General features: G+C 40.4%; 1 protein-coding gene across 1 annotated transcript in view; it reads left to right on the forward strand.

Annotated features, from left to right (window-relative positions):
- reep2 (receptor accessory protein 2) overlaps positions 1-13,119 on the forward strand; it is a 29,669-nt gene extending 16,550 nt beyond the window's left edge. The window contains exons 3-8 of the mRNA XM_034181425.1: positions 565-641; positions 2,768-2,888; positions 4,356-4,469; positions 5,647-5,827; positions 11,106-11,263; positions 12,993-13,119. Coding sequence (XP_034037316.1) covers positions 565-641; positions 2,768-2,888; positions 4,356-4,469; positions 5,647-5,827; positions 11,106-11,263; positions 12,993-13,064 — 723 coding nt within the window. The 3' untranslated portion in view covers positions 13,065-13,119. The remainder of the gene's footprint in view (positions 1-564; positions 642-2,767; positions 2,889-4,355; positions 4,470-5,646; positions 5,828-11,105; positions 11,264-12,992) is intronic.
- The last annotated feature ends 5,574 nt before the right edge of the window (positions 13,120-18,693 follow it).

Raw genomic sequence — 18,693 nt, forward strand, 5'->3', positions numbered from 1 at the left:
AGGAGGAGGTGGCTGCAGTTCTCTCTGTAGACTTGCACTGGAAAACAGTCTCCTCCTGACAGGTTACTATAGCAACCCACCCCCCACAATAGCTGCTGAAACAGCCGGCCACAGGAGGAGCAAATGATTAAGGGGACACCATTTTTAGAACAGGGGTTTTCATTCCTCTTCGCTCGATTGGTCTGTTTTTAATCAGTCGAACAGCCATATGTTGCTCTGTAGCACTGTACACCTGTAGATGAATGCCTTTTAAACACACCGCTGCCATGTAGGTTTTGCATCCATTCTATATTTTTATGTTTGCAGTTAATTCTGCAGAATGAAGTTGGTTGTAAGTGTCAAGTTTTCTTTTACATCAGAAGATGCACCACAGTTCCATGGTCAGTGGGAGGTTGGCTGTACAAATTGATAAATGAAAGGCCTGGAGCATTCATTCCATTGCTGGTTTGGCATGTGTGCACTGGATACTGAGTTTCCATGTGCTATTTTTTAAGATTTATTTTTTCCTTTTCTCTATCATTGCCTCTTCTTTTCATGTGTGTGTGTGTGTTTGTTTGTCTCCAGGTAAAATGGATGATGTACTGGATAATATTTGCATTGTTCACCACAGCAGAGACGGTCACAGACCTGGTCCTATCATGGTGAGACAAGAACCATTTGTTATCGCAGCACTAATTCATGAACAACTAGAGGTAATGCAGTCCCTGTCCCAGCAGTCATAGTACACGAGGCGGGGTACACCCAGGACAGGTCGCCAGTCTGGCACCGGACATTATGTGCATTTAAAAAGGATTACATTTAGTCATGTCACTCTTTTTTTTTTTTCCTAAGTCAGCTGTGTAGTGGTGCCTTAAAATCCTAAAGCCTGATTTATGCTTTTCCAGCTTCGTAACTCCATGTGCATGCAGTGCGGTTTCTGACTCCTTGTTGTAAAGTTGGCCATATTTGCAGACCTTTCTGCTAAATATATTTGATCCATGATCAGTGGATGCACTGAAAATTAAAATATGATGGGAGAGGAAGGAGTGAAAGCGGAAAAATTGACAAGTCAGTCATTTGCGGTGTCAGTCATTTAGCAGGTACACGTTATGGGGAGGTTTCACAGCCAAGCAGAGGGCTGTGATCTAAAAGTGGTATGGTTCGTCACACCCAGGGATATGTGTGAAACCTAACACCATATTACAGTGCAGGCAACAACCACCAATTTGTTAATAATTACTGGCCTTGCCTCATTTAGGTCCCATGTCTGAGCACAGTTTGAAACAAAATAAACAGTCAGGCTTTTCATCACAAAATTATGGTACCACTGAATTTCATTTCATACCTCTGTTACTGGGCATGTCCAGACTGCTCTGTGCAATGTTTGCGAGGAGTTTTTAATGGTAATACATTACAGTGGGGTGGGACGTTTTGTCTGATGTGAGCGAAAATCCGTTGTATGCGGTGTTTATTACATGGAAAACCATACAAATGCATTGGGACTTTTGCTTCTGTCCAGTGAGTGCGAATACCCGGTTTATATGATGATGGTTTAGGCGAGTTTCACTGTATTAACAAAATGCAGCTTGCTGCCTGCTCTGTAATTTATAACTTTGACACATATCCCTAGGTGTGGCGAACCAAAGACAGCTGTTTTACATCTGTTATGTAGATGTTCTCAGTATCTCCTCCGGCTGCTGCAGGTCAGCAATGAGGGCTTTGTCAGTGCGGACGATTCCTGACGATTCCAACTTTTTGGATGCGACTCTTCAGATCCTTACTGCCGATTCAGATTGGGCTGGAATTTATACACAGGCCTTGTACACATGTGCTCTCCACTTGTGTAGAAGTGTGGCGGGCACATGTGTGGCAGGCACCACACGTTTTGGATGTGACTCTTCAGAGTCACATCCGAAAACTTTGAATCGTCAGGAATCGTCCACACAGAATTGTCCACCCTCATCGCTGACATGCAGCAGCAAGAGAAAGGAAGAAGAAATCATCATCTAGAATTGTCCGCACTGACTATCCTTCACAAAAACGGTCAAATCAAAATTTGCTTTTATACAGTAGTCTAAATTTTCGGGGCCCACAACTTGACCGTAGCTCACCTGTAATATTTTATGGCTTTTTTTTTCAAAGCTGTGCTTCATTTGCTTCATTTAATGACAGTAATTAATTCATTTTAAACTGTACATGCCTTGCTGCTTTTTTTTTTTTTTTTTTTGCAAATGCAACAGCTTGCAGCTTTGTCTTAGTGGTGTAGGAACTGTACTTCCTTTTTATGGCATCACTGGTAGAAGGAGTCGCTCGTTCAGGACTCAAATTACAAATATATTGGCCATCAGCACACACGCTCGAGCAGGAGGCTGCCATTTGGACCCATGACTGCTCACACAAACAGTTAGCCAGGTAGCGACATCTGGCGGCTAACATACATGATCCGGCCTTTAAACAAGACTGGCACATATTTAAGGCAGGCCTTTATTTTTTTCCATTGGAGTTTTCACCTGGTAATTAATTATGAAATGAGGCAGGCCTGTGTTTAAGGTCAGGAGTTTAATGAAGGAACTACGGTAACATGTTTATTGGAAGTCACCATTATATTTGTTTGGAACTTGTTTTAGTGTGCTGTTCTATGTGTATTGCAATAAAAAGGGTGACTTTACCTTCTGTGATGGCTCTGAAGTTATTTGTTTTTTTGTTTTGTCTCCAGCTTCCTCACAAAACCTGGATGTCTTCTTTTTTCCTCACTGCTGATGTTGCTTCACTTTCTGTTATCACACAGGTTTCCATTTTACTTTGAGCTAAAGATCGCCTTTGTCATCTGGCTCCTTTCCCCGTACACTAAGGGCTCCAGTGTCCTCTACCGCAAGTTTGTCCACCCAACTCTGTCCAACAAGGAGAAAGTAGGAGCCCAGTCCAGGGCCCGATTTCATGAAGCAGTCTAATATTGTTTAGTCAAATAAACTCACTTAGATGACTCATCTTTTGACATTAGTCGTTGCACAAAGCGTCTGTTAAAGTGTCACGTTACCCAACTAAAGTTTTTAGCCTGGTACACAAGAGGCTTATCTTATTTTAGTCGGCAAAACTTCGGTGTCTTACCTCTAACAAGGTGGCTATCGTGTACCACCACTTGATGGAGGAGGAAGGAAGGAGAGACTTGCAGACAGAGTTTGTGTTCTGGGACTGGAATAATCCATTGGAGATGTTTACAGATGCTGAGGTCGGGAGCACTTCTCTCCTGTGACAGACATGTGCCATGTTTGTAACAGACGGACCAACCCGGAAGTAAACAAAACTGTTGTGCATTGGAGGCGTCGCTTGGCAACACCACTTGCAAGACTGCTATGACAATGAAAATTGTCGACTAACATAAGACATATAATCTAATAATAATGTATATTCTACAATAGAATGGCCCTCTACAGTATGCCAAAAATAAAAAAAATCTGCCTTTAAGGTGCTTCCTGACAAAATTGTTCATCTTGATGAGAAAATGTTTTGTGCAAAATTTTATTTCGATACGACTATTCTAACTCCACTGTCGCATGCGGAGTGGAAATTGCAGTATGTGAGCATATTGGCTCAAACCAGCAATAGTAATGTACCTGTTCACAAATGAAATACAAATTGAAACAACAACCCTTAATAATTTAACTGGCCATACAGAGAGATTAAAAAGTATTACATGTCACTGTCCATCTATTTGGTGAAAACAAACAGTCATCGCTCAGAAAACTCATTGACAGCAGCAGTGTTATCCAGGACCTGTGACGACTGGAATGATGGGGCATCCTCCCACTCTGAGGGGTCCTTAATGAGGACATCCATGTTGACGCTGAATCTCTCAAAAATGTGACCTGAGGCAGATGGAACAAAATCTGCCACTAATGAACTAATGTATCCAGTCCACAACTCAAAATATCACTCGCTTGAACAAAAAAAAACCAGGAGCTGGGCAGGAGTGGTTAATATTTTTCAAATCTTGTGAAATTTCACCCAATAAATTTTTTTTTTCCACTAAAGGAACCAAAAAAAGAAGAAGCACGTTGAAAACGTTTTTGTTTTTCGGGACCGCCCTAATCTACAAATTAAGCCATCGGTGTGAAACGGTGATTAGACAGATAATGCTGGGTGACTAACCATAGTCGACAAGTTTAGTAGACTGAAAGGTTAGACTGATTTATGACACTGGGCCCAGGTCTTTTTTTATGTTAATGAGTCTGTGCAACAATCTGCTGATTTGCAGGTCCTCAATAACACATTCTGATGTTTGTCTTTTCTGGTTCTGGTTTCTGGTCTTTTCTTTTCTGGTTTTGGTATGTTTTCTGTGTCTTTATTTCTCATGATTCTTCTTTATCCTTTTGCAGGAAATAGATGAATATATTGCACAGGCAAAAGACAGGAGTTACGAGACCATGATGAGATTTGGGAAGAGGGGTCTAAACCTGGCTGCTAATGCTGCAGTCACTGCAGCCACCAAGGTAAGACATGTCAGTCGTTCTCAGATATTGTTTCCGATCTCAAAGACCTAAATGACATGGTGAGGTGGTGAGGAGCTTCGCTCATTAATGTCGGCGACATGAAATGTATTATTTGCGGTTGTTGTAAATTACATTGATCATTAAGTAAATTGATCGATCTCTAGAATACAGAAGTTTCTTTTCTTGATATTTTACTTAGCAATGATATTTTCATGAATACCTTTAATAAACCCACATGTATGTACCATTAAAGCCTACAATATTTTGTCATTAACAAATCGTGTCAGTCTATTTAAAGTACCTTCATCTCAAGACCTTCATACACCCAAGTAATTTTAAACTATGATGTATCACATACAATTGACATGATATATTTACATCAACCTACATCAATATTCGGTCCAAGGCTTTGTCTTAGTTATGTTAATTTGGATAAAGAACACCTTGACTGATTTGAGAAAGTGTCTTGGTAGTGTATTGGGGTGGCTGGAGGAAGGTTCCCTTTGTAAATAGGGGTCGTCGGTCATCCATGGGTACCATCTTTATTTTTGTTTCCGCGCGTTAATTAAAGAATATCTCGTCTGATTGAAACCATTTCTTGAAGGCTTAGTGTATAAAAGAAGAATCCTTTTAAAAATAGGGTCAGTATACAATTGTAAAGCAGCAATCACTATGCAAATAGACCATATACTATCATTAATGCACTGGTCTTTTGCTATAGACATAAATCTCTTCTACTGTAAAACCATACGGCAGCTTAGCATATGAGTGGGGGCATATGACACACTTTGCATTGTTCTTGTATTTTAATGTTGTATTTACAGTGATTATATCATTGGGTGTTTTTATTATGTTTCCTATTATAACTTGCTAGTGGAAAATGCATTGCAAGGTATTCCAGCAGAAGCTGATCAGAATATGTTGACAGAAATGAAGCTGCATCTTCAGACAGTTTACCAGTAGGCAGGCCAACGTTCATATATTTACTCTTCATTGTTGAAGCATGATGATGTGAGATCCAGAGTGCATCAGTCTCACAAAGCTGATGATGCAAGAATTTCTTCTTAATTTGTTTGCTCATGCTGTGAACCATTTGTGGTGCTCTGAAGCCAAACAATTCAATATCTGGTGCTGCCAAGTGTCTGACATGTCTGTCTGGTTTTGCTCTGGTGCTCAGGGGCAGGGTGTGCTGTCAGATAAGCTGCGGAGTTTCAGCATGCAGGACCTGACTCTCATCAACGCTGACGATGACCTGGTTCTGCACGCTTCAGACGTCCGGATGAGGCGGGACCCCATGGATGACATGAGCTCAGGCGCGACCACACTGCCTCGGACGAGGAGCACTGCTACAAGGCAGAGTAAGAACACACGAGATGTAATGTCATAGACGTGTTCGCAGTCAGGCTCGCATGCATATGCACAGCTGCACAAATCTATTTATACAGTTTGTCCAGTTTGCTGATGTGACACAGGCATGTCACTTTGCAGAATCGCATTCCCTGACTTAGTGCATTTCTGGGTTAAGTCATGTGATTATTAAGTGTTGCAGGAGAAAGGATTGCTGCAAAGTGGACTGGCTGGGTGGTGAAAGCATGTGATTCCAGTGGGAGGTGAATCTTGGACCAAGGCCACCTTGTATTTCATTATAATGTGGGCTGGCTGTGTGGCCCTGACAGGCTGCAAGCTGAATATAAAGAGAAATGCAGTACAACAATGAAAGGAAAAAGACAAACAGAATTATTTCTCTTTCTACTAAGAATCAAAACCATTTCCAACTTCATATCTTTGTGTAAAAGTTAGAAGAATGACATGAAAGAATCTGACAACTGGTGTTTAAGGTTTAGCACAACTGAAAGAGTGATCTGAAGTAGAATGGGCAGTCAGAGGAGAAATTCAGTTACATAAATCAGTATCAATACTGAATTATGTAATTGAATTTTGTAATTCTGTGACACTGTAATATATCATTTTGTCTGGTTGACATTTGAATAAATCTGTCTAAAATTGAAACACTATCCTTCAACACACAACCCTTCCAACATGTTTAATCTGTATTGTTTCAAAGTGTTTGAGCTAAACAGTTTTGACCTAGAGTTTGAGCTTTCAGTGTTGCTGAAGGTCACGTTGCCAATAGAAAGATTATACATGACTTCATGTTAGTGCATCTGTATATCTTCAGCCAGTTCTTTTGACATAACCATTCTTAATATCTCCTTTAAAGCATTGGGCCAAATCTTGGACCTTTACTCATAACCTTGACTTTAAAAAAGATATATTAATTTTGCTCGTTTGCTAAGGCCCAGCACGTCCTCGTTCAGATCTTCCTCTTTTTGTTTTATGGCCATTGGCATCCAGCTTAATGGTGCGTTACCACCATCTTTTGCTCCTGAGTGTTTGTCAGATGCTACCTCATTCAGATCAGTATACAGGAGCAGCTTGGCACACATGTAGACGGTGCCATCTTGTTGCTGTAGATGATAAGTCCACCCACCACTTTAATCATATCTTAGATCTTGTTCTGACTTATGGTATGGAAATAGAAGACTTAACAGTATTCCCTGAAAACTCCCTTCTGTCTGATCATTTCTTAATAACATTTACATTTACTCTGATGGACTACCCAGCAGTGGGTAATGAGTTTCATTACACTAGAAGTCTTTCAGAAAGCGCTGTAACTAGGTTTAAGGATATGATTCCTTCTTTATGTTCTCTAATGCCATATACCAACACAGTGCAGAGTAGCTACCTAAACTCTGTAAGTGAGATAGAGTATCTCGTCAATAGTTTTACATCCTCATTGAAGACAACTTTGGATGCTGTAGCTCCTCTGAAAAAGAGAGCTTTAAATCAGAAGTGCCTGACTCCGTGGTATAACTCACAAACTCGTAGCTTAAAGCAGATAACCTGTAAGTTGGAGAGGAAATGGCGTCTCACTAATTTAGAAGATCTTCACTTAGCCTGGAAAAAGAGTCTGTTGCTCTATAAAAAAGCCCTCCGTAAAGCTAGGACATCTTTCTACTCATCACTACACAAAGCCTTCAGTTGGTTCAGAATGCTGCAGCTAGAGTACTGACGGGGACTAGCAGGAGAGAGCATATCTCACCCGTGTTGGCCTCTCTTCATTGGCTTCCTGTTAATTCTAGAATAGAATTTAAAATTCTTCTTCTTACTTATAAGGTTTTGAATAATCAGGTCCCATCTTATCTTAGGGACCTCGTAGTACCATATCACCCCATTAGAGCGCTTCGCTCTCAGACTGCGGGCTTACTTGTAGTTCCTAGGGTTTGTAAGAGTAGAATGGGAGGCAGAGCCTTCAGCTTTCAGGCTCCTCTCCTGTGGAACCAGCTCCCAATTCAGATCAGGGAGACAGATACCCTCTCTACTTTTAAGATTAGGCTTAAAACTTTCCTTTTCGCTAAGGCTTATAGTTAGGGCTGGATCGGGTGACCCTGGACCATCCCTTGGTTATGCTGCTTTAGACGTAGATTGTGGGGGGGTTCCCATGATGCACTGTTCTTTCTCTTTTTGCTCCGTATGCATCACTCTGCATTTAATCATTAGTGATCGATCTCTGCCCCCCTTCACGGCATGTCTTTTTCCTGGTTTTTTCCCCTCAGCCCCAACCAGTCTCAGCAGAAGACTGCCCCTCCCTGAGCCTGGTTCTGCTGGAGGTTTCTTCCTGTTAAAAGGGAGTTTTTCCTTCCCACTGTTGCCAAGTGCTTGCTCATAGGGGGTCGTTTTGACCGTTGGGGTTTTTCATAATTATTGTATGGCCTTGCCTTACAATATGGAGCGCCTTGGGGCAACTGTTTGTTGTGATTTGGCGCTATAGAAGAAAAAAGTTGATTGATTGATCACTAATTGAAGAAAATAAGAACAACCCCAGGTTTCTTTTCAGCACTGTAGCCAGGCTGACAAAGAGTCAGAGCTCTATTGAGCTGAGTATTCCATTAACTTTAACTAGTAATGACTTCATGACTTTCTTTGCTAACAAAATTTTAACTATTAGAGAAAAAATTACTCATAACCATCCCAAAGACGTATCGTTATCTTTGGCTGCTTTCAGTGATGCCGGTATTTGGTTAGACTCTTTCTCTCAGATTGTTCTGTCTGAGTTATTTTCATAAGTTACTTCATCCAAAACAACAACGTGTTTATTAGACCCCATTCCTACCAGGCTGCTCAAGGAAGCCCTACCATTATTTAATGCTTCGATCTTAAATATGATCAATCTATCTTTGTTAGTTGGCTATGTACCACAGGCTTTTAAGGTGGCAGTAATTAAACCATTACTTAAAAAGCCATCACTTGACCCAGCTATCTTAGCTAATTATAGGCCAATCTCCAACCTTCCTTTTCTCTCAAAAATTCTTGAAAGGGTAGTTGTAAAACAGCTAACTGATCATCTGCAGAGGAATGGTCTATTTGAAGAGTTTCAGTCAGGTTTTAGAATTCATCATAGTACAGACACAGCATTAGTGAAGGTTACAAATGATCTTCTTATGGCCTCGGACAGTGGACTCATCTCTGTGCTTGTTCTGTTAGACCTCAGTGCTGCTTTTGATACTGTTGACCATAAAATTTTATTACAGAGATTAGAGCATGCCATAGGTATTAAAGGCACTGCGCTGCAGTGGTTTGAATCATATTTGTCTAATAGATTACAATTTGTTCATGTAAATGGGGAATCTTCTTCACAGACTAAAGTTAATTATGGAGTTCCACAAGGTTCTGTGCTAGGACCAATTTTATTCACTTTATACATGCTTCCCTTAGGCAGTATTATTAGACGGTATTGCTTAAATTTTCATTGTTACGCAGATGATACCCAGCTTTATCTATCCATGAAGCCAGAGGACACACACCAATTAGCTAAACTGCAGGATTGTCTTACAGACATAAAGGCATGGATGACCTCTAATTTCCTGCTTTTAAACTCAGATAAAACTGAAGTTATTGTACTTGGCCCCACAAATCTTAGAAACATGGTGTCTAACCAGATCCTTACTCTGGATGGCATTACCCTGACCTCTAGTAATACTGTGAGAAATCTTGGAGTCATTTTTGATCAGGATATGTCATTCAAAGCGCATATTAAACAAATATGTAGGACTGCTTTTTTGCATTTACGCAATATCTCTAAAATCAGAAAGGTCTTGTCTCAGAGTGATGCTGAAAAACTAATTCATGCATTTATTTCCTCTAGGCTGGACTATTGTAATTCATTATTATCAGGTTGTCCTAAAAGTTCCCTAAAAAGCCTTCAGTTAATTCAAAATGCTGCAGCTAGAGTACTGACGGGGACTAGAAGGAGAGAGCATATCTCACCCATATTGGCCTCTCTTCATTGGCTTCCTGTTAATTCTAGAATAGAATTTAAAATTCTTCTTCTTACTTATAAGGTTTTGAATAATCAGGTCCCATCTTATCTTAGGGACCTCGTAGTACCATATCACCCCAATAGAGCGCTTCGCTCTCAGACTGCAGGCTTACTTGTAGTTCCTAGGGTTTGTAAGAGTAGAATGGGAGGCAGAGCCTTCAGCTTTCAGGCTCCTCTCCTGTGGAACCAGCTCCCAATTCAGATCAGGGAGACAGACACCCTCTACTTTTAAGATTAAGCTTAAAACTTTCCTTTTTGCTAAAGCTTATAGTTAGGGCTGGATCAGGTGACCCTGAAACATCCCTTAGTTATGCTGCTATAGACGTAGACTGCTGGGGGTTCCCATGATGCATTGTTTCTTTCTCTTTTTGCTCTGTATGCACCACTCTGCATTTAATCATTAGTGATCGATCTCTGCTCCCCTCCACAGCATGTCTTTTTCCTGGTTGTCTCCCTCAGCCCCAACCAGTCCCAGCAGAAGACTGCCCCTCCCTGAGCCTGGTTCTGCTGGAGGTTTCTTCCTGTTAAAAGGGAGTTTTTCCTTCCCACTGTAGCCAAGTGCTTGCTCACAGGGGGTCGTTTTGACCGTTGGGGTTTTACATAATTATTGTATGGCCTTGCCTTACAATATAAAGCGCCTTGGGGCAACTGTTTGTTGTGATTTGGCGCTATATAAAAAAATTGATTGATTGATAATGCTGTATTTTTTGATTATACATTGCATCTGGAAAGTATTCACAGCACTTCACTTTTTCTACATTTTATGTTACAGCCTTATTCCAAAATGGAGCAAAGTCATTTTTTCTCTCAAAATTATACTCGCACCACCCCATAATAACATGAAAAAAGTTTTTTTGCACTGTCCAAAATCTTTTGAACAGTGATATTGTTGGGTTTTAATGTCACGGACAAGTAGCAGTGCTGAGTGTGGTCACTTATTTTTATTTATTGCTTCAGTAAATGCCACCTTTCTATTTGATGTATGGCTGGTTATAGTGTTACTACTATCTTTCTGAAGGTAAGCCAGTCATTGCTACATCTGGTCATTGTCAAGGTGTCGACCGATTTGCCTGTTTGCTGAGTAGCACTGCTGTTTTGGCTGTAAATGTTGAGGTTGTCAAATGTATCATTAGCTCTGGAGCCAGTGGGTCCTCCAGTGAACCAGCAACTATTACAGAAACAGAATAATATGGATTCATGATATCAGCAGTGCTCCCATGACAAAACTGACCACTAAGTTTTGTCCAATTCTGCAGCCCGATCTATGGTGTCTCTTCCAGATGACATGTCATCACAACATAGCTCTGACCAGTCAGACACAAGGACTGAACACTCTGATGAAGATGTGGTTGAGAAGGCCCAGAAACGCAGTACTGTGGTCAAGGCAACCAAGAAACCTACTGCTAAGACAGAGGTAGATGCAGTGAATGCACGTTTTGTTTTGTTTTTTTCTTTGAGCAGCTGAAGCCTGTTTTAGTTTGTGTTTCTCTGCACAGTATCATAATGCTATGCTCACCAAGTTGTAAAACTTTCAAATCTCAGTTGAAAAGATTGTTATGCATATTTTGTGGTGTTATTCATTTTTGATCAGGATATGTCATTCAAAGCGCATATTAAACAAATATGTAGGACTGCTTTTTTGCATTTACGCAATATCTCTAAAATTAGAAAGGTCTTGTCTCAGAGTGATGCTGAAAAACTAATTCATGCATTTATTTCCTCTAGGCTGGACTACTGTAATTCATTATTATCAGGTTATCCTAAAAGTTCCCTAAAAAGCCTTCAGTTAATTCAAAATGCTGCAGCTAGAGTACTAACGGGGACTAGAAGGAGAGAGCATATCTCACCCATATTGGCCTCTCTTCATTGGCTTCCTGTTAATTCTAGAATAGAATTTAAAATTCTTCTTCTTACTTATAAGGTTTTGAATAATCAGGTCCCATCTTATCTTAGGGACCTCGTACTACCATATCACCCCAATAGAGCGCTTCGCTCTCAGACTGCAGGCTTACTTGTAGTTCCTAGGGTTTGTAAGAGTAGAATGGGAGGCAGAGCCTTCAGCTTTCAGGCTCCTCTCCTGTGGAACCAGCTCCCAATTCAGATCAGGGAGACAGACACCCTCTCTACTTTTAAGATTAGGCTTAAAACTTTTTTTGCTAAAGCTTATAGTTAGGTGACCCTGAAACATCCCTTAGTTATGCTGCTATAGACGTAGACTGCTGGGGGGTTCCCATGATGCACTGAGTGTTTCTTTCTCTTTTTGCTCTGTATGCACCACTCTGCATTTAATCATTAGTGATCGATCTCTGCTCCCCTCCACAGCATGTCTTTTTCCTGGTTCTCTCCCTCAGCCCCAACCAGTCCCAGCAGAAGACTGCCCCTCCCTGAGCCTGGTTCTGCTGGAGGTTTCTTCCTGTTAAAAGGGAGTTTTTCTTTACCACTGTAGCCAAGTGCTTGCTCACAGGGGGTCGTTTTGACCGTTGGGGTTTTACATAATTATTGTATGGCCTTGCCTTACAATATAAAGCGCCTTGGGGCAACTGTTTGTTGTGATTTGGCGCTATATAAAAAAAAAATTGATTGATTGATTGATTATGCCTGAACCAGCAGTCATTTCATGTTGACACAAAAGTTTGCTTTTTGGTACCAAGTTGAAGCTCAGGATCTCTGTGATGGTTTTATTCTGAGTGGACAGTGATCATACATAATTATCACAGTATAATACAATTATTAGTGGGACTTTCCAAATATATACCTATAGTTATTTAAGGAAGTTCTAAAATAAACTGAGTAAATAGTTTGTTTGGTGATTGAAAAACGTTGCATTTATTAGCAAAAGACATTCATCTGTTATTGAATGATTAAAACTCTTGCACATATGTGCTTTGAATGGTATATTTTTAAAAGGTCATTATGATGTGTAGAGCTATGTAAATGAAGCAAATGTTCATGAAACATCTGTTTGGGGATTTTTTTTTTCCCTGTACAAAAGCATAAACCTGTATTTTTAATGGATTTTTGAACAGACCATCAAAATTATGGTTACAATAATGAAATTCACCAAATCCAAAGTTGTGATGTCTGACTTCTGATGTGTTGATTAACCTTTCTGTTTATCTCCTTCCTCTCTTTCCACCTGAAAGACTCAAACCAAGACGGCAAAGAAACCTGCAAAGAAAAAAACGACAACCAGTAACGCAGAGACGCCACCATGAGGCCAGCACACTGCATTGACTGGATTAAAGTCTCCACCTACAGCCTGCTGGACCTGTACACTCTCTCTCTCTCTCTCACACACACACACACACACACACACACACGTATAGACACACACTAAATCTTGTTCACGACCACTTGCCTGTTGAGGCAAACTAGTTTTTAAGCAGTCAAGTTGGCAACTCTTCTTTACATATGCTAAAGTGTTTTACTATAAGCTGATTAGAGGAACATTTCTCCAACCCTTTAATGTTTAAGTGATTTATTTTAATTCTAACCTCATATTAAAAGTCGGAGCCCCAGTCCTGGCTACGTGTGACCCTACAGCCTCTTATGGATTTACTCATTTTGGTTGCTTGCACACTGTAAAACTGCCCAGAACACAATGTAGGATTTTTGTTTAATTTATTATTTTAAGGTTTTCTCAATTACAAAATTTTTGATTCAGAAACTCGGAACTTCCATTCTGCCAAGAGACTAATGGACTCCTGAGTTTTTGGACTGCACCTTCGTGACTTCCTCAAAAAACAGGAAACTCTCATCATTGTGCATCAAGGTCACAGGAGTGGAGCCTCATGTAGGATGAATGACATCATCACAGATGAGTGACTTTGGTCTGATTCCCCCCGCCCCCTTTTTCTCCTTTAAACTGGGGGTGAGACCCTTTTCAGTAAGCTGTGAGGTAACTGATGGAGATTGTTCACAGATTATCCCCACGCACTCGTAGCACCTGTCAGTCATTGCAGTCGTGCTACCGTTTATATTTTACTTTTAGTGACCTTTGTTTTTGGAAGTATTTTAACCCTCAGTGTGTATGTACCGTTAGCCGGCAGAGTTTACAAGGTGCACCTTTCATTGCAAGTAAGAATGCACGGTCTGGTCTTGCTTTTGACAGATTCCACACTCCCTACCTTAATGTGGTTTTGGTCACATGTACCAGGGGATGGTGTGGCCTGTTTATGGTTGGTTTAGGTATCCTTCATCTAGATGCCACACTGTTACCTGATACTACAAGGTTTCGGTTGACTGTTTATTGGTCATGTTTTGTTTGCTTGTGCGTGCAGATCCTGGTCTCTTAAAAAGCTGTTATTCCCCCCCCCCACATCTTAGTCTGTCTGTGTGATAACGTCTGGTTTTGACATGATTTCTATAACTGTTTGGTGACGCTTTGCTTCATCACACATATTAACAGGACGCAATACAAAAGCGGCTCAACCAAACCTGATAGTGTTTGTGCAGCTGCCCGTGCAGCAGGAGTGTCGGCTGTAAGTGTTTGGACTTTTCAGGTCACCCATTTCAGTGTTTGTTTGGAGTGCCACGCCACAGGAGCTTATGACTGCAGTCGTTAGTGCTGCTGCACAGTGTGACGCTAATCAACTCCACTTCAGCTGTGAGCAGAGTTACGAAACAGCATGTAAAGTCAATGTAAATAGGAACATATGCTGTGTATATGTGAGCTTGCTTTGCCTTATTTGTTCTCTGGATTTAAATCTGTTTTTAATGTCTTTAAATGTTGACAAATCATAAATCCAGAAAGGGGTTCTGGTGTTAGGAGTACTTTTTCTGTTTTTTTTTTTTGTTTTTTTTTAATTGGTGTAACATTTGGACTTGAATTGTCTTTTGCGATATTTTAACTCGAGTATATTGCAGGGTAAACTAGACGTATGAGGCTGAGGTGATATTCTGTTGGACTTGTACATTCACATCCTGCTGAGTTCTCGACTTGGGCTGGTCGAAGGATGTCTGAGGACAAAATGCTGAAGATCGGCCTCTTGTTTGCACTGAAGACAAATGAGGAGTAAGATTAAAATACAGTTTGGTTGAGATAAAAGTCTGCATTTTTAATGTGTTTATTTTGGTGGTATTTATTGTTTTTCCTGTTTATTTAAAGTCAGCATCATGTGAGGGAAAATTTATATGGTTTATGCCACTTCTCAAAGCTCCACTGGCAGGAGGGAGAGCTGCTATGTGCGCTGGGACAATGATGTCTAACACTATGTATCATTAATAAAGGAAATTATTCAAGTCCATGCCGCCTCATACAATTTGGCATCAATTATTTGCAAAAAACAAACCACATGACATTGTGTAGCTCATGGTTATTTGGTTATTTGTTGGTTTTACATTTGATTACAAGTCTCACACTGTATTACAGCAGTCAATCATCAGCATATGATAATTTGACAAATGTATTTGTTCTGCTACTGTGAGGTTTCCACAAAATTTGATGTGGATGACCATCAACTCCAGAATTTACATTAAAGGAGTTGTTTTGGCAAACTTCAAGATCGCTAAGGTCAGTGATCAAAATTCTATTACACACACTCTCTTTCTGTCTGATGTCCACAAAACCTGGCTCATACATGTATGTGAAATTGTCCAGTCAACCTCAGATTAATCAAAGGTTAAGCAGTGTGTCTGGATTTGTGTTTTAATCAGACCCAAAAAGAAGATGGTAACCACACAGCAGATGAAATGGCAAGTGAGTTTATTTAACACAAAAATGTGAAGTACAAATATAGGAAACAGTCCATCTTTGAACAGGTGGTACCCCAGTTGTTGGGCTGTGACCATCAGCGACCTGCGTGCAGCAGACAGAGGGGTACATCAGTGAGGTTGCAGTGGATGTGGTTCGTTAATCGGTAAATATGGCACCTTGCAGCAATGGTGCACACTCCCTGGCCTGGCCAGTCATCCTCGGGCCCCTCAAGTTCAAGTAAGGAGGAAAGGAATTTGAGGAAATTTGGAGAATCACTTGTGAAATTGATGAAAGGGTGTGACTGCCTATTCCCACTCCTGGCCTGGGAGTTGCATGGTGGCCACTGGCTCACAAGGAGTTCATCTACCCTTTGTCAGGTCTTGCTTTTCCTCCTACTGGGGGTCATGCCACCTTCTTCACCATCTTAAACACCAGTGGGGGAGCCAGTTTAGACGCGTGACACAATGTTAGCAGTATAAGATCAATGCTGACCTGACCGGAACTGACCCTGGCCAATGTTTCCTTTGCAACAGCAGTAACTCCAGTCAGAAGCAGGCGTCCGTGATATTGTCCGTGGTGGGGGGGAACCATTACAGCAGGGCCTTGCTTTATATCTTTTTTATAAAATCCATGTTGTGTCCCACTAAGTGTATACAGTGTGATATTTTCATTGAGGGACACTGATGAAGCTGTAGTGGGCTGCTATTCTGCAAAAACTGACTTTGCAGTTGCATAAAACATACAACAATGCCTTTGTTAAAGTCTGCAGTTATTGATTTTATGATGTTCATGGCTTTCATTTGGCTGATGGTAACCATTTCATTCCAGTTACGGCACAAACTGTTAGTTATATCAGGATAGGCCATCAATGAAGTGATTATTTTCTCTCCATGTTCCAAATGTTGCTCTTTGCACAAACTTGAACTCTGTGCCAGGACCATTTTAGCAGATGTAAGAACCTGCTCTAAGAGTTTTTTACTGTTGTTATCAGGGAGTTTGTTGTAGAGTCCGCTCTTCTTAATGAAATTCTTCTTACAGCTTTGATCCAGTTGAAATGGAGTAACATTCCATTTATCAATATATGGGCGAACGTCATGTAAGATGTTGGAATAGTTGAATCCTTTAAAATAATTTGGCCCAGTTAGCCCCCAACACTTTGTGAATACACAGATGGTATAAAATCCATATAGACTGTGCCATTGATGGGCCTTTTCTAAAAGCAGAAACATACAGGGTTTGACTTTATCCCAGTCTTTTGTGTTTTCTCGTCTCTTTAAACAGGGACTGTTGACTGTATAAATTAAGATTCTTTCCACCCTTGTGCCCTCCTTCTGTACAAATTGATCAATACAGTTAATCAAAATTTCTTCACTGTGTAAAGTCAACACATTTGACCACCTTGGAGAAACTTCAGGGAAAACAGTGATATCATTTTCTTTTGTTAAAATGACAGCTAAAGCACGCTGTTTAAGTCCTTGTTCATTTGTCGTTGTGTCATGTTTTAGGAAAGACAAGTGGACCTCCGCATTTGAAGACAATTTCATGATGTCGTCGAACAGTGCAATTCTTTTATCATTGCAGTTAAATTCTTTCATCCAGTACTCTTCCAAGTGAGCAATACCTTCAGCCCTAGTTGACACCTCATTTAAATGTGAAGTGTCTGGTTGAAACTGGCTCAAAATTGGAAAATGAGTTGTATTAAAAGCCATGTTTTATATTTGCTGTTTTTTTTTGGGGGGGGGGGGCTGACACTATGCTGTATGTCAAGAATAATTCTGTTGAAATCCAGAATATAAAGTGAACGCTACTATTATTCTATTGCCAGAAACACTGTTAGTAGTTGCATTTAATCCTGAACATGCAACACCTCTGTTCACAACTTGCTTGTCAAGAGAAATTATCCTTATGCCCGGCTGTCCGTCTGTACAAAACAAAAAATCTTCAAACGTCCTGGAATCCATAGTTTAAAGCAAATGATGAACATTGATATATGTGAATGATTAGTGATCTTGTGAGATTAAAGCCCACTTTAATCTCTGTTCTTTAAGACTCTGTGCTTTAATCTTTGCAGTTTTAAAATTCAGTTTGCAGTAAATGATAGTGATAAGTATTGTTGACATTGACCTTTTTCTACATTTGTAAGATAAAAGGATAGAAATATACTTTTTATTGCTGTTTCTCTACATTTGTGTTTTAAACAAAACTGTGTTTACAGTCATTGTTAAAATTTAAGGTAAACCACAACTGAACATTTTGTTGGTTGTAAACATGGGTGGGTGAAAAAACGTATATAGTAATTATTAAATGTCTCAGCTGAATGGGTCAATTCTGAAATAATGTTTTCTATACCTATGCAAGAAATATCTGCTGGATGCACTGGGATGCTTCATCAGTGATGTATTCTGGGGTCATTGGCTGTTGGGTCTCACAACATCATACACTCTCGCCCAGGAAATCCAGCCAGGGTTTATCAGACCCTGACTAGTGTTCCCCCCACCCCCGTAATAATGTGCAGTACGTCATCTTCCCCTTCTTCAACACCATGGCCCTTTACTTAGAGGGTTTAAAAATCATCCTTGCCCACGTGATTAGTCTCTCAAGTTCTTGTAAGATCCACCTGCTTCCTGGGACTGATGATATCGTAACGATAAGTGGTCCATGTAGGCTCTTATCAGGGGCTGTCGTGCACCAGACCTTGTCAGGCGCTCTCTGCATTCCACCTCAGCTGACTTGACCACCATGTTCATGGCAAGGGCAAAAAGTATAGAGATGCATTTTGCATCCCCAGTTATACAGCTTCATGATGAAGTGGTATAGAGGAAGATTTTCTTTCATAAAAACATCAAATCTAGGCTTGCATCTCAGATGTATCTTCTGGCAAATTGTAGCTGAACTTTTAGGTCTTCTTTTTAAGAAAATCCTCCTCTATACCACTTAGTTGTGAAGCTGTATAACGGGATAGAAAATGCAAAATGTGCATGATGCACAATTTCTACGTGCTCAGCACAGGTTTGTTAGAGCCCAACAGCACCCGGATGCAGACAATACGGCAAACCCAGAGCTTTTTTTTTAAAAATAAATTTAGTTATTGTTATTTTGCAAACAACTCACAGAATACAGAAACATTTACAAAAATGTCAAACGTTGGT

Source organism: Thalassophryne amazonica, chromosome 11 (assembly GCF_902500255.1).
Source record: "Thalassophryne amazonica chromosome 11, fThaAma1.1, whole genome shotgun sequence".
In the NCBI taxonomy this organism is placed as follows: Eukaryota; Metazoa; Chordata; class Actinopteri; order Batrachoidiformes; family Batrachoididae; genus Thalassophryne; species Thalassophryne amazonica.